The sequence below is a fragment of the Suricata suricatta genome, chromosome X (assembly GCF_006229205.1).
Source record: "Suricata suricatta isolate VVHF042 chromosome X, meerkat_22Aug2017_6uvM2_HiC, whole genome shotgun sequence".
NCBI classification, from domain to species: domain Eukaryota; kingdom Metazoa; phylum Chordata; class Mammalia; order Carnivora; family Herpestidae; genus Suricata; species Suricata suricatta.
In genome coordinates, this window is record NC_043717.1 from 4370518 (window position 1) to 4383099 (window position 12582).

The 12582-nt window shown below is 45.4% G+C and overlaps 1 protein-coding gene across 1 annotated transcript in view; it reads right to left on the reverse strand.

Annotated features, from left to right (window-relative positions):
* Window positions 1-5425: 5425 nt before the first annotated feature.
* The window catches only part of PNPLA4 (patatin like phospholipase domain containing 4), a 28072-nt gene continuing 20915 nt past the window's right edge, over window positions 5426-12582 (reverse strand). The window contains exons 6-7 of the mRNA XM_029930616.1: window positions 6469-6621; window positions 5426-5755 (exon numbers count right to left, since the gene is read on the reverse strand). Of these exons, the coding sequence (XP_029786476.1) occupies window positions 5615-5755; window positions 6469-6621 (294 nt within the window). The 3' untranslated portion in view covers window positions 5426-5614. The remainder of the gene's footprint in view (window positions 5756-6468; window positions 6622-12582) is intronic.

Here is a 12582-nt window from a genome sequence, read left to right on the forward strand (position 1 = left end):
CTCTGCCCTTTAAAACCGAGTATCTTGGGGACCAATCTATGAAACGTGGCAATCGTGTCTGGGCCATGGGCCATGACTGCTCTCCTCCAACAGTTTCTCCTTCACATCGCTGTGGGAGCCAGCATCTGACCACTATTTCTCAAAACTCCACGAATCCCTTGGTAATGTAGTTAAAATGCACATTCGATTCGGAAGGCTGAGTTTGACGCCTGAACGTCTGCATTTCTAACAAGTTCCCACGTGATGCCTCAGGATTGGGTTAAGGGCTGCAATTTGTAACCCAGGGATGTAAGGGATCATGATTCAAGGACTTACTAATGTTTCCGCAAGGTGGCACTTGGAAACTGAAGACTACAGCCTTGTCTTCTTCGTTTCAACTAATTTAACTCTTTAACTCCGTGATTGTTTCATGAGCCCATCCCTCCATGAAATTGGCTCTCACTGATCAATAGTCCTGTGGGATCACATGCCGTGTCTTTTCCATTTCTATCATACTGGCTTTCTCTGATCAACTCAACACACTGCACTGCTCATGCGATTCAGCTTACATCCTGGCTTTTAATAACATTACTGTGCAAGCGTCAGCTTTATAAAATGCCAGCGACAAAAATATGTTAGTATTTCTCTCTTTCCATTTGGGCTCCAGGCTTGAACTGTGAGAATATGCAACCCCAAGTGCACAGGAGAAGAGAGATGGCACATGACCCAATCACACTCCGTCAGGATCTTCTCTTGGACTTTCTGTTAGGCGTATTAAGAAAATAATAATAATAATAAACTCTCTCTGTAACCAGTTATATGCTAAAAGAATGGGTTTCACTCAGGAAGCAGCCACCATACTCGCCATCTGGAGAGAATCTGTTCTAAAGGTAGGTGGTATCTGGTGACTCGACTTGAGAAGCTGCACGCACATGTGCTAGACGTGCTCCAGACTGTCTAGCCAAAGGTCATTGCCATGGAATGTGGCCATCCTACGTCTTGTATTCCTCTTCGGCTTAAGGGACTTTGAATTGGTCTTCCTTCACATGCAACAACAGCTTTTGACAAGCAACTGGCCTATTAATGACCTCGATTTGGCTTCCAAACATCTCTAATGCCTCCTCAGAAAAATAGACAAAAGGCAGTAAGGGGTGCCTGGGTGGCTCAGTCGGCTAAGCCTCCGACTTCTGCTCAGGTCAGATCTCACATTCGTGGGTTCGAGGCCCGTATCGGGCTTTGTGCTGACAGCTGGCTCAGAGCCTGGAGCCTGCTTCCGGTTCTGTATCTCCCTCTCTCTGACCCTCCCCCTCTCATGCTCTGTCTTTCTCTGTATCAAAAATAAATAAAACATTAAAAAAAAAAGGCAGTAAAGAAAAATCTTCTGAAAGAATTCAGAAAGTTAAGGTTACAAAATCACTTAACCTTCGTTGGCACTCATTGAGCAGCCCTCCTGCCAGTCGAACTTGACATTCCATTTGTCACATTCTGAAAACATAAACACTGACAGTGTGAATGAAATTTGCAAAATTTGTGCCTTAATGTGTAGAGTGTAGCTACCACCCAGAATTTGATCTTCCCACTCTGAGACATTCTATCTCATTATCACAGAGGTAGGTAAATCTGTAGAGTTTTCACGTTTCTTGCACAGTTTTTATTTGTTTTTTATTTAAGAAAAATATTTTAATGTTTATTTACTTTTGAGAGAGAAAACACGAGTGTAGGAGGAAGAGAGAGAGAAAGACACAGAATCCGAAGCAGGCTCCAGGCTCCGAGCCTTCAGCACAGAGCCTGACATGGGATCATGACGTGAGCCGGAGTCAGACGCTAAACCGACTGAGCCACCCAGGTGCCCCATTTGCAGGTTTTAGATGTTGTGTGTCTGTTTGCTATTGTAAATACACTGTTCTACTTTTTAAGTTCTGCTGGTGTAAAAGTACTATTTTCATATTTTATTGCCTTTTTTTTTAATTTAAGAAAGAGACAGTGTTTGAGAGTGGGAGAAAGGCAGAGGAAGAGAAAGAGAGAAGCCCATGCAGGCTCCGTGCTCAGCACAGAGCCCTATGTGGGGCTCAATTCCACATCCCTGGAATCATGACCTCAGCCGAAATGAAAAGTTGGACACTCAACTGACTGAGCCACCTAGGCATCTCTATTACTGTCAACTTTTTTATGACTACTTCTTATAATATTATTTAGTTGATTACATTGTTCTCTGAGGACTGGAGTCATTTATTTCTCAACTGTTGAGGATTTATGATATGTTAGGTTACGAGCACAATGTGAGACACAACTTACAAAAGAAAATGGTTTTACTCTTTTTTCTACTGTTAATATAAAAACCATTTTCTACCATAAGGAATTAAAATACACTTGAAGAAATGGCTGATTTGAGAGCTGTGGAAAAGAAAGTAGAAGATAAGCCTGGAGAATCTTGTTCTAGGAAGCAAGGAATGGTTCAAAAAATGAAGATGATCTGTCCAAAGGACACAGGCGTCAGCCAAAATAGGTTCCCACTGACCAAATTAAGGCCAATGTAGTCATCAGCATAAATCATGATAGTAGATTTCAACCTATTGAATAGAATAGAAAACCATGACTCCACCCGGAGATAAACAAATTGAAAACTTGACAAAGAACCAGCTGTTGATATGATTTTGAAAATGCTCCCCCACAGATATGTATTAATCATAAAGGGAAACAGCATAACCTTATAGTTGAAAAAGCGTGGCAGATGTTACTTTAACCAAGATTAAATCGTATACCAGCTGATAGGATGCAATTAGAAAAAGGCACCATTAACCGATGGAATGGGAAAAGATGGTTGCAAATGACATACTGGATAAAGGGCCAGTATCCAAAATCTATAAGGAACTCACAAAACTCCACATCTGAAAAACAAATAATCCAGTGACAAAATGGGGAGAAGACATGAACAGACACTTCTCCAAAGAGGACATCCAGATGGCCAACAGACACATGAAACGATGCTCAGTGTCACTCATCATCAGGGAAATACAAATCAAAACCACACAGCGACTGCTGTGAGGAGTGAACTCGGGGTTTGATGTGGGAAAGATTGAATCGTATGTTTGCCCCTCTTTGCATCAGTCAAGTACGGGAGACATTATCCTCAGACATGTGTCAGGAATACATAAATATATGTATCAGCCCTGAGTGGGGAGATGTTTCACTCATGTCACCAGAGGCAAAATCAAGTGCAAAGCTGAGTAATTACTTGGTGACTTCAGCCCAACTGTCAATCTGCAAATAATAGTAATTAATAATAATTACCAGTAATTATCAGTAATTACTCCTAATCATTAGCAGTTTTTATTATTGTTGTTTAAAAATTTGTCCACTTTTCCTGATCTGCACAGATTGCTTTTCTTCCTGCTTTATGTGGATAATTACTTCAAATTTCGATTTTATTTTGTTCTAGCGTAGCTATAACTTCGGCAAGAAAAACCTGAAAACCCTGAACTTCCTTAATTATTGGTTCCTCAACTATAAAATTAATGGACTAGATCCAAAAGCTCTATGATGAATATTTACAAATATAAAAAGGGAAGGTAATTATACACGTACCTGTTTTAATCATCGGAAGGACATTAGAGCAGAGTAACTGATATCTGTCCGTTTTAAGTGCCCTTGTCTGTTGAAACTCGTCATTCAATGCCCTGAGCCATCCAGCTGTGTTTTGCAAGCTTCTGGTGTGCACATGGTACATCCAATGTTGTAAAACCAGAAGGTAAGAGTTTTGTTTGTTTCATGTACTAATTGCTGCTTTACACCATTATTTAACTTCAAACTCAAATCTAGTTTCTCTAGTTGTCAGTGGAAACAGTGGGTCCCCATAGTTACAAAGGAGCGAGTGTTACTGACAAGAACGGAAAGACTAATGGCATTTTAAATGACGGATTCAGAGGCGTGGGGCACCTGGCCCCGACTGGGCACGGGGGCTCATCAGGCCGAGGGTCACAGGAAGTGCCCCGCGATCAGGCTCTGGGTCCGCGAGGCTCCTCCCGCATTCCGTACACCCGGGCCACGGTTCTTCCAAACACGGATGTCCCTTGTGTTGTACTCCCAAGTGCCTGGTGTCCCTCAGGAGGGACTCGTGAGCATGCGCCCTGGCCCGCACAGAGCCCGCTCTGCGACCCGCCGCGGCGCCCGGCCGGCACGCATTACATTCCACCGCGTCCGCACCGCAGGGTTCCCTCCTGGTAGGGGCTGCTGTGCCGCACGCCCATCTGTCCAGGATCTCACTGTGGGCCGCAAGGACAGTACGGCCACCAGCCTGCCCCCAGACGCATATGGGAGGTACAGCCGCTCAGAAGTCTAACACGCTTAGATCTGTCCTTGCTCCCAGGAGGCGTCCTGAACAATTTATTAAAATAGCATACTGATGGATGTTCATGTAAAATGAAAAAGGGGGAACGTGGTGAATGAACAGACGTGAAACTCAACTGAAAACCATCCTGTCACTTGTAAAACAATGTATTAAGGTAGAACTACCTGTTTCTGGAGAAGAGACACGTACTCTGACAAGGATGGCTGTAGCAGGTCTCTGCATAACGCGTAAGAAAAGAAGCCATAGTTGGTGTTATGCACTAAAAAATGTGTATTTGGGACTTTGAAGAGCCATAAAAGTGATGTGAAGAATGGTTTAAAATGGGAACAGAGAAATGCCTAACAACACAAGCCCTGAAGCCGGTTTGTTTCTGAGTGTCTCTTCGTAATTAAGACTTCATGCTTGGTGGAGCCCCATAAAATCAGATTTAAGACTTGCGGCAGTGTCCATGAATTCGTGTGAACACACAAGTCCTCAATGTGATTGGATAGCCCCTCAGACAAGAGAAGACCTAGAATCAGTATGATAGGACTTCAAATAACAAACGAGGGATTACTTTGATGTGATTCTAATTTACTAGGCTACTTGGTTCAATTGGTTCTTCATCTTTAGTAGTATATGATCTATGTTCCTAGGATGATAGATCCAGCCCATGGATCAAGGGCTAAACATCTGGTGAGATATGGCCTTCCCGGAACAGGAGGAGGGAGAGGCAGAGAGACATCAAGACATAGACTGAAAGAGATATCGAGAAATGGAGAGAGAGGGGAAGAATTATTAATGGCAGCTTTGGGTTCATAACAGCAAAGCATCAAACAGACTGTTACTCACGTGCTGGGAAGCTGGGGTGTACCAGGAGGAAGGCGGACGGGAATTAACCTCTACTGAAGACGAGGAAAGGCCTTCTAGTGCCCAGTTCTGCTGGGCGTCTGGGCTCCCTTCCCCCCCGGACCTCCTGCCCGGCCCCGTCACATCCACCGCGAGAAGCAGACCTTTGCTCCTCCACCCCCGGTAACACTGTAAGTCACAGAAACACCTGTTTCACCTCAAAATCAGGCAGCTACGTTCTGTGTAGGAAGGAAGCACTCACGGCGGTCCTCTGTTTCAACATTCCAAGTTTATCCACACAGTTTGCCCTTCTAAGTCTTTCCGAGGCCATGAAAACTAGCCATCAAGAATCCTGATGGGTTTTTTTTTACAAAAAGGATTTAATTAGAAACATCCATCAAAAACGATGTGGACAAAAATGAAAAAAGAATTGTGGAAGCTGTTTTGCATTCTGAACGTTTAAGCATTCTCTTCAAACCAATTTTCTTTATGTAAAAACTTCACGGCGTCCTCAAAGCCCTGCCGATGCAGTGACTCCATTTTCCTCCTGCGTGGTGGAAAGAGGGCTTGGTTGAGCCTCACCAAGTTTGCCACGGACAGCTAGAAGAGAAAAACAAACAAGCTATAGGACGTTACAGTACAGGGACATGTAACCTGAGATTTCTTTCCACAGATACAGTGAGTGGCTTAAAATATCAGTAGAGAAAATCCAACTTGAAAGGTCAACGTCAACCCACAGGCTAGATGAGGGTTTCTCGGTCTGGGTACTGGTGACGTCCGGGGCCAGATCCTTGTTTGTGGTGGGGGCTGTCTGTGCACCGCGGGATGCTGGGCGCCATCCCTGACCTCCACACCCTGGATGCCCGGAGCGCCTCGCCGATGTGAGAACCACACGTGTCCAGGCATGCCCAGTGTCTCCTAACTGTACTGTCACCTTGGGTTGAGAACGATTAGACTAGATTAAGGGCGTCGATATTTTCTGTCAACTATTCAGTGGAGTCCTACAATTTTTCTCCAGTACTGTGTCACACTGAATTATCACCATTTTTTTAAACCAATAAATGATCTAATTTAAAGTTGCACTGAAATCCTCCCATAAGGTTACTGACCTGAAGAAAAGAAGAAACAGAACTTCTCACAAATAGTTAATAAATAGGGAAAGGTTCGAGCACATGTCCTGGAAACTGTTAGAAAACCATATTACTGAGAACCTACACTTTGCACATAAAGGTATCAATGAGCTTCCAACATTTTGGAAGCGTCTGGAAACTTTTAGGCAAGAATCTTCAAATACCGGCGAACACACCACTCACCATTATGTCCTGTTTGGTGATATCAATGTACAGACCCAGGTGTCCTCCGTCCTGTGGGGAGATGTCCATTCGGCCACTGAAGGGGGAGACGGTCACCGTCCGGCCGACGGGGGGGATGGGGAGGCTGTCGGTGAGCCCTCCGTCCACCCACTTCTGCGGAATGAAGGAGTGCTTGTCAGTGAAGGTGAGCACCGAGTTTTCGACAGACTACTTCCTGCTGGTAACTTCAATGCCCCTGGTATGCTCTACAATTACTATTTATGGGTCTCTTTGGTGAATTTTTAAATCTTTGTACACGGATCGTTTACCCATATGATGGGAAACTGACAGAATCAGGAAAGCTCTCTAGTTGTTTAAAAGCTTTCTGTACAAGGGCGCCTGGGTGGCTGAGTTAGTGTCCGACCTCAGCTCAGGTCATGATCTCGAGGTTCTTGTGAGTTCAAGGCCCACGTCAGGCTCTGTGCTGACAGCTCAGAGCCTGCAGCCTGCTTCTGATTCTGTGTCTCCCTCTTTCTCTCTCTGCCCCTCCCCGACCTGTTCCCTCTCTCTCTCTGTCTCTAAGAAATAAACATTAAAACATTTTTTTAAAGCTTTCAGTAGAGGGGCGCCTGGGTTTCTCAGTCGGTTGAGCACCTGGCTATTGGTTTCGACTCAGGTCATGATCTCATGGTTTTTGACTTCGAGCCTCACATTGGGCTCTGTGCTGACAGTGGGGAGCTTGCTTGGGATTCTCTCTCTGTCCCTTTCTCTCTGCCCCTCCCCTGCTCTCTCTGTCTCTCTCTCTCTCAAAAAGAAATAAATTAAAACTTAAAAAAAATTAAAGCTTCCAGTAGATTATTTTAAAAGGGATGTACCTACATTTCTGTTATGTCAGTCGATGCATAAGAAGACATGTAAGAAGGTTGGAGTGCACTATTTAATCAAAGTGGAAAGAAGTTCACACTTGATAATGAATATCCAGCAACACAGGACATTCTGGTTTTATTATAGGAACTGGACGTTGGCATTTTCTGTAGCCAACATAGAAAAAAATACAACAACCAGAAATCCTTCTATTCCCATGTGGCACCTGAGTTTAACACATGAGGTTTTTATTTATTTTTCTGAGTTTTTTTTAGTTTGTTTGTTTTGAGAGAGAGAGTATGAGCAGGGGAGGGACAGAGAGAGGGCGAGAGAGAATCCCAAGCAGGCTCTGGGCACTCAGCCCAGAACCCAAGGTGCGGGTTGAACTCACGAAATGTGAGGTCACGTCGTGACCTGAAATCAGGAGTCACACGCTTCACCAACAGAGTGACCCAGGAGTCCCGGGACATGAGGTTTTAAAGCCACAAAGAGTGAGAAGCGCCACATAAAAAAACAAAATGTTACTCGTAAGAGGTTTCTTTGTTTTCAGACCCGTGCCTAATGGAGAAGGATGGACAGAGCAGGTAAGAGAATCTTCCAGGGGCTTTTGCACAACCGTGTGCTGAAAAAGGACAACTAAAGAAACACAAAGACCGTATGTCTTATGCTGTCCATTTCTTTTTTTTAATGTTTATTTTTGAGAGAGACAGAAACAGAGAACAGGCAGGGGAGGGGCAGACAGAGAGGGAGACTCAGAATCTGAAGCAGCTCCAGGCTCCAAGCTGACAGCACAGAGCCTGACGTGGGGCTCACACTCACAAACTGTGAGATCATGACCTGAGCTGAAGTCGGATGCTTGACCACCTGAGCCACCAGGTGCCCCATTATGCTGTCCGTTTCAAAGTCAAAGTGCCTCAAGTCACCATTTCCCCAACATGTTGGCCTAATCAGCTCTAACACACACACACACACACATGCACATGCACGACTGAATGCAACATCTCAAAGTTACATCTGTAATTGGAAATATCTGTCAGTTGACAGGCCAAAACCCAAAAAAGCCTGGTAATGGTTGAGAAGCCCTGCAGAGAAGAATGTTCAGTGCAAACTCTGCCCCCTGAGCTTCCCCTGAGCACTGAGGTCATGTAGGGAAAGCATACTGGGCGGCCAGCCTGGAGGCAGAGGACGGATGGAGAAGTGGTTAGTGTACAATGTCCTGAACTTGGTTAAAGCCCACACTCATTTTGTTCTAAGGTGTCTTTTGTTTTTTTGTCTTTCTTACTTGTTTCTATTGCTAAAGCTGGTGACTGATCAGCAGTGCACTGTTGGCAATGGCTTTGGCCAGCCAGCAACGCCCCCAAAGGGCATCGAAGTAAATAAATGACGAATGAACCCCGTGTTGAAAATTGGAGGGAACTGCATTTTCCTGTTGCAGAAAACAGAAGCAGATGAAAACAAAAACAATTTGCATAATTTGCATATCATTATTTCTACAAGAACGTCACACACATTACCATGTAATTCCATTCTATAGACATTCATATGTGTCTAACACACCCATATTTTATGTGTCTGTGTATATTGTGTGTATATACATATATGCTTATGTAAACACAGAGGATGTGAAACCCGCTCTGTGCTGACAGCAGAGAGCCCGATGTGGGGCTCAAACTTATGAACCACGAGATCATGATCTGAACTGAAGGTGGGCGCTTAACTGACTGAGCCACCCAGGCGCCTCTATACACAGTTTTTGGAAAGGAGATCTTGCAGTGAGAAGGCCCCACAATTCCTGGCTCTGTGGCTTCCTGTCCCAGAGCTTGCTTTTGTTTGGTCTTATTTTTCTCATTTGCTTTGGGCATGGATACCAGTTTTTAGAAATATGTTAATAACTACCAAAAAAAGACACCTGAAATTATCTTTCATATTCTCGATACAGTATTTCACCAATGATGTGAAAATCGGCTTACTTTTGTCAACAGATGTTAATAACATACCTTGTGTCATCAGACTTAACTAAGAGCCCACATGACTGTACTCAATTTAAGGAAAAGAAGGGTAATTGGCTCATCACTCTGCAAAGTGTTCTAATTTACCACGGGGTTAATGACTGCTGTTTTTGGGAACTGAAAATTCTTACTCCAAATTTTCTTCACTCGTGTTAGCTTGTTGTGATTGGATAAAAGATTGTGGGAAACGTATAGCTTATCATCAAACGACTTGATTAAATTTGCAGCAGACCAGCTCCTCTGTACCCATAACCTGCAGCTCGGGCACTGGGTATGCAGTGCCTGTGAGCCCTGATTTATGCCCTCAGGAGCTAGATCGTTCCCCAAAACCACACATCCATTCAGGTGTGCTGATTCTAGCAAAATCTCTAGTAACACCCGCAGCAGCGGTAAACATTCCTCAGCCCCAAATTCAAAGCGGAAATATTTTGTATCTAGTGTGCTCTAGTTGAAACACCTGCATTTTGAAGATTACTGTCCATGAATTCTGGCTCTCTGCTATGGATGCCTGCAGTGACCCCTTCCTACCCCCCTCGGGGGCAGCATTGCTTCTATGATTCCAAGATGGTTTTGTATCACTTGTAAGCGGACCGTGGTGATGGTCATACCCCAACAGGTCCCATTATCCGTATGTCACGTCTCGTCCAGGTTTGTGCTACATACATGCTCATGTGCCCTGGGAACACAGGACGGACACACCCCGAGGTTTAGGAATTCATGCGCGTCGTGTTAGAGAACTAAGTGGGAAAATCTACCTTAGAGGAGAACCTAAGCAGGTAATCTCCCCCGTAGGACTTACGGACCTCACGGCCTCCAGCCTGTGCCCATGGGTCCATGGTGGGCGCTGTGTGTACCCATGGGACCGTCCCCGTACACAGCTGAACTGTCTGCAGGTGTACCTTGCTCGAAAAGCCGGTGAGTATGGGGGCGCCCAGGTGGCTCAGTTGGTAGGCAGCCCACTCTGGATTCTGGCTCAGGTCATGTTCTCACGGTTCGTGAGTTTGAGCCCCGCTCAGGCTCCACACTGACGTGGGCTTGATCCCACAAACTGTAAGATCATGGCCCAAGCTGAAGTCAGATGCTTAACCAACTAAGCCAGCCAGGTGGCCCTGAACATTCTAGGTTCTTGATTCTCAAAACAGAAGGGAGGGAGAGAGGGAATGACAAGGAGATACCCCCTCTCCACTCCACAGGTCAGAGTCTCCTGTTTGAGATGAAGGAACCCAGGAGAGGAGGAGAGATCTATGACCGTTTCTTAATCACAGCGAGACAACTCAAAATAAAACAGATATAAGAAGAGGTTATAAAAACCCCTTCAGCACTTGTACTAAAGATTACTGGTGCATTGTTGTCTTAAGTTTCGAATTTCTGATTTTTGATTCAGAAATGACGACTGTAGATACTTAATTTTGAAGAAACGCTAGAGGTATTTAGCTACTGACAGCAAAAGTGTTACATGAAAAATACTCCCTGGAACACTAACATACATGTTTTTTCAGACGCAGTGCAACAAATTTTAGGATGTTGCCGAACACCAGGATCTTCTTGTCAGCATAACCGAGTTATGCCCGGTGCCCGTCCAGGCTAATCTGGCCATTCACGAGGCCTGTGGTCGCGCCTGTTTGCTGTGACGGTGACCGCAGCACGTATCTGTGTGGGACGTCGGAGTCACGAAGGGCAGGAGTCATAGCTCTATACAAACACGTAGTAAGAGGGTTCCCCGGTTCTTCCCACAAGTATGTCTACAGTGACGGAATTACTAATCGCTACCCCACGCCAAACGCTCAGTAGACTAGAGTAATTCAATGTTACATTTTCTCTAGATCATACACAGTCAAAACATTACCTGAATTCTAATTGAGACAAGAAAACAGAAAAAGAAACCTACAGCTTGTCTTGTGATGCACATGTGATCAGTTCTAGAGATGCTCTTAGCCCCTTGCCAATGCTAATGCTACCACGTCACCAACCAAACAGCTTGTCAGTCAAGACGTCCTCTTGAGCATGCGCATGCTTGTTCCCAATTGGTGGCCAGAACCTGTGGAAACGTGGCGTGATAGGACGCACGTCCAGAGGCCAGATATGCTGACGGAAGATTCAGCAGTGAATCCTGCAAGTCGGACCTCAAGGTGTTGCCGCTCCTCATTCATTCATTCAGCTGTCAATGACTATCCACCATAAACAGGGCACTAAAACGCTCTTAGGAGACGAAGCCAGGAAAACCTACAGGAACTTTCCAAAAAAATTAGGGAAAGGGCACCCGAGTGGCTCATTCAGTTAAGCGTCCAACTGGCTCAAGGCGTGAACTCGTGGTTTGTGAGTTCAGGCCCCACATTGGGCTCTGTGATGACAGTGTGGAGCTTGCTTGGGATTCTCTCTCTCCTTAGCCCCTCTCCTGTTTGTGCTTTCTCTAAGTAAATAAATAAATACATAAGTTAAAATTAGGAAGGGTGCCTGGGTTCCTCAGTCGGTTGAGCATCCGTCTTCGGCTGAGGTCATGATCTCACAGTTTGTGAGTTCGAGCCCCACATTGGGCTCTGTGCTGACAGCTCAGAGCCTGCAGCATGCTTTGAATTCTGTGTCTCCCTCTCTACCTGTCCCCATCTCATGCTTCATCTCTTTCTCTCTGTTGAAAAATAAACAAAACAAAAAAAGATAAAAAAATTACAAAAAGGAAATAGACATCATACCACATCGAACAACTGCTAGACAGGTTAGGAAGGAATTATACGTCTGTTAAGTTAATCTTCAGCCTTACAAAGGTATGAAACTTCTCTAAAAATTTTGTTTTAATGTTTATTTATTTTAGAGACAGAGCACAAATGGTGAGGGGGCAGAGAGAGAAGGAGACAGAATCTGAAGCAGCTCCAGGCTCCGAGCTGTCAGCACAGAGCCCGACGTGGGGCTTGAACCCACAAACTGTGAGATCATGACCTGAGCCGAAGTCGAATGCTCAACCGACTGAGCCACGTAAGTGCCCGAAAGTGTGGAACTTGTAAGTGATGATTAATGATTTAAAGGATAGAAATATGAGGCGCTCAAATAAGTACCAGTAAAATCCAGGTGCTCAATACCAGGTCCTAGCAGACGTGGGAAGAGGCCCATGGATTGCATGAGGGCGGCGCAGCTGAGTGCCCACGGAATCCTCAGGCACATGGCACAGCCGCCACAGGCCGCCCCCCCCCCCCCCCCCCCCCCCCCCCCCCCCCCCCCCCCCCCCCCCCCCCCCCCCCCCCCCCCCCCCCCCCCCCCCCCCCCCCCC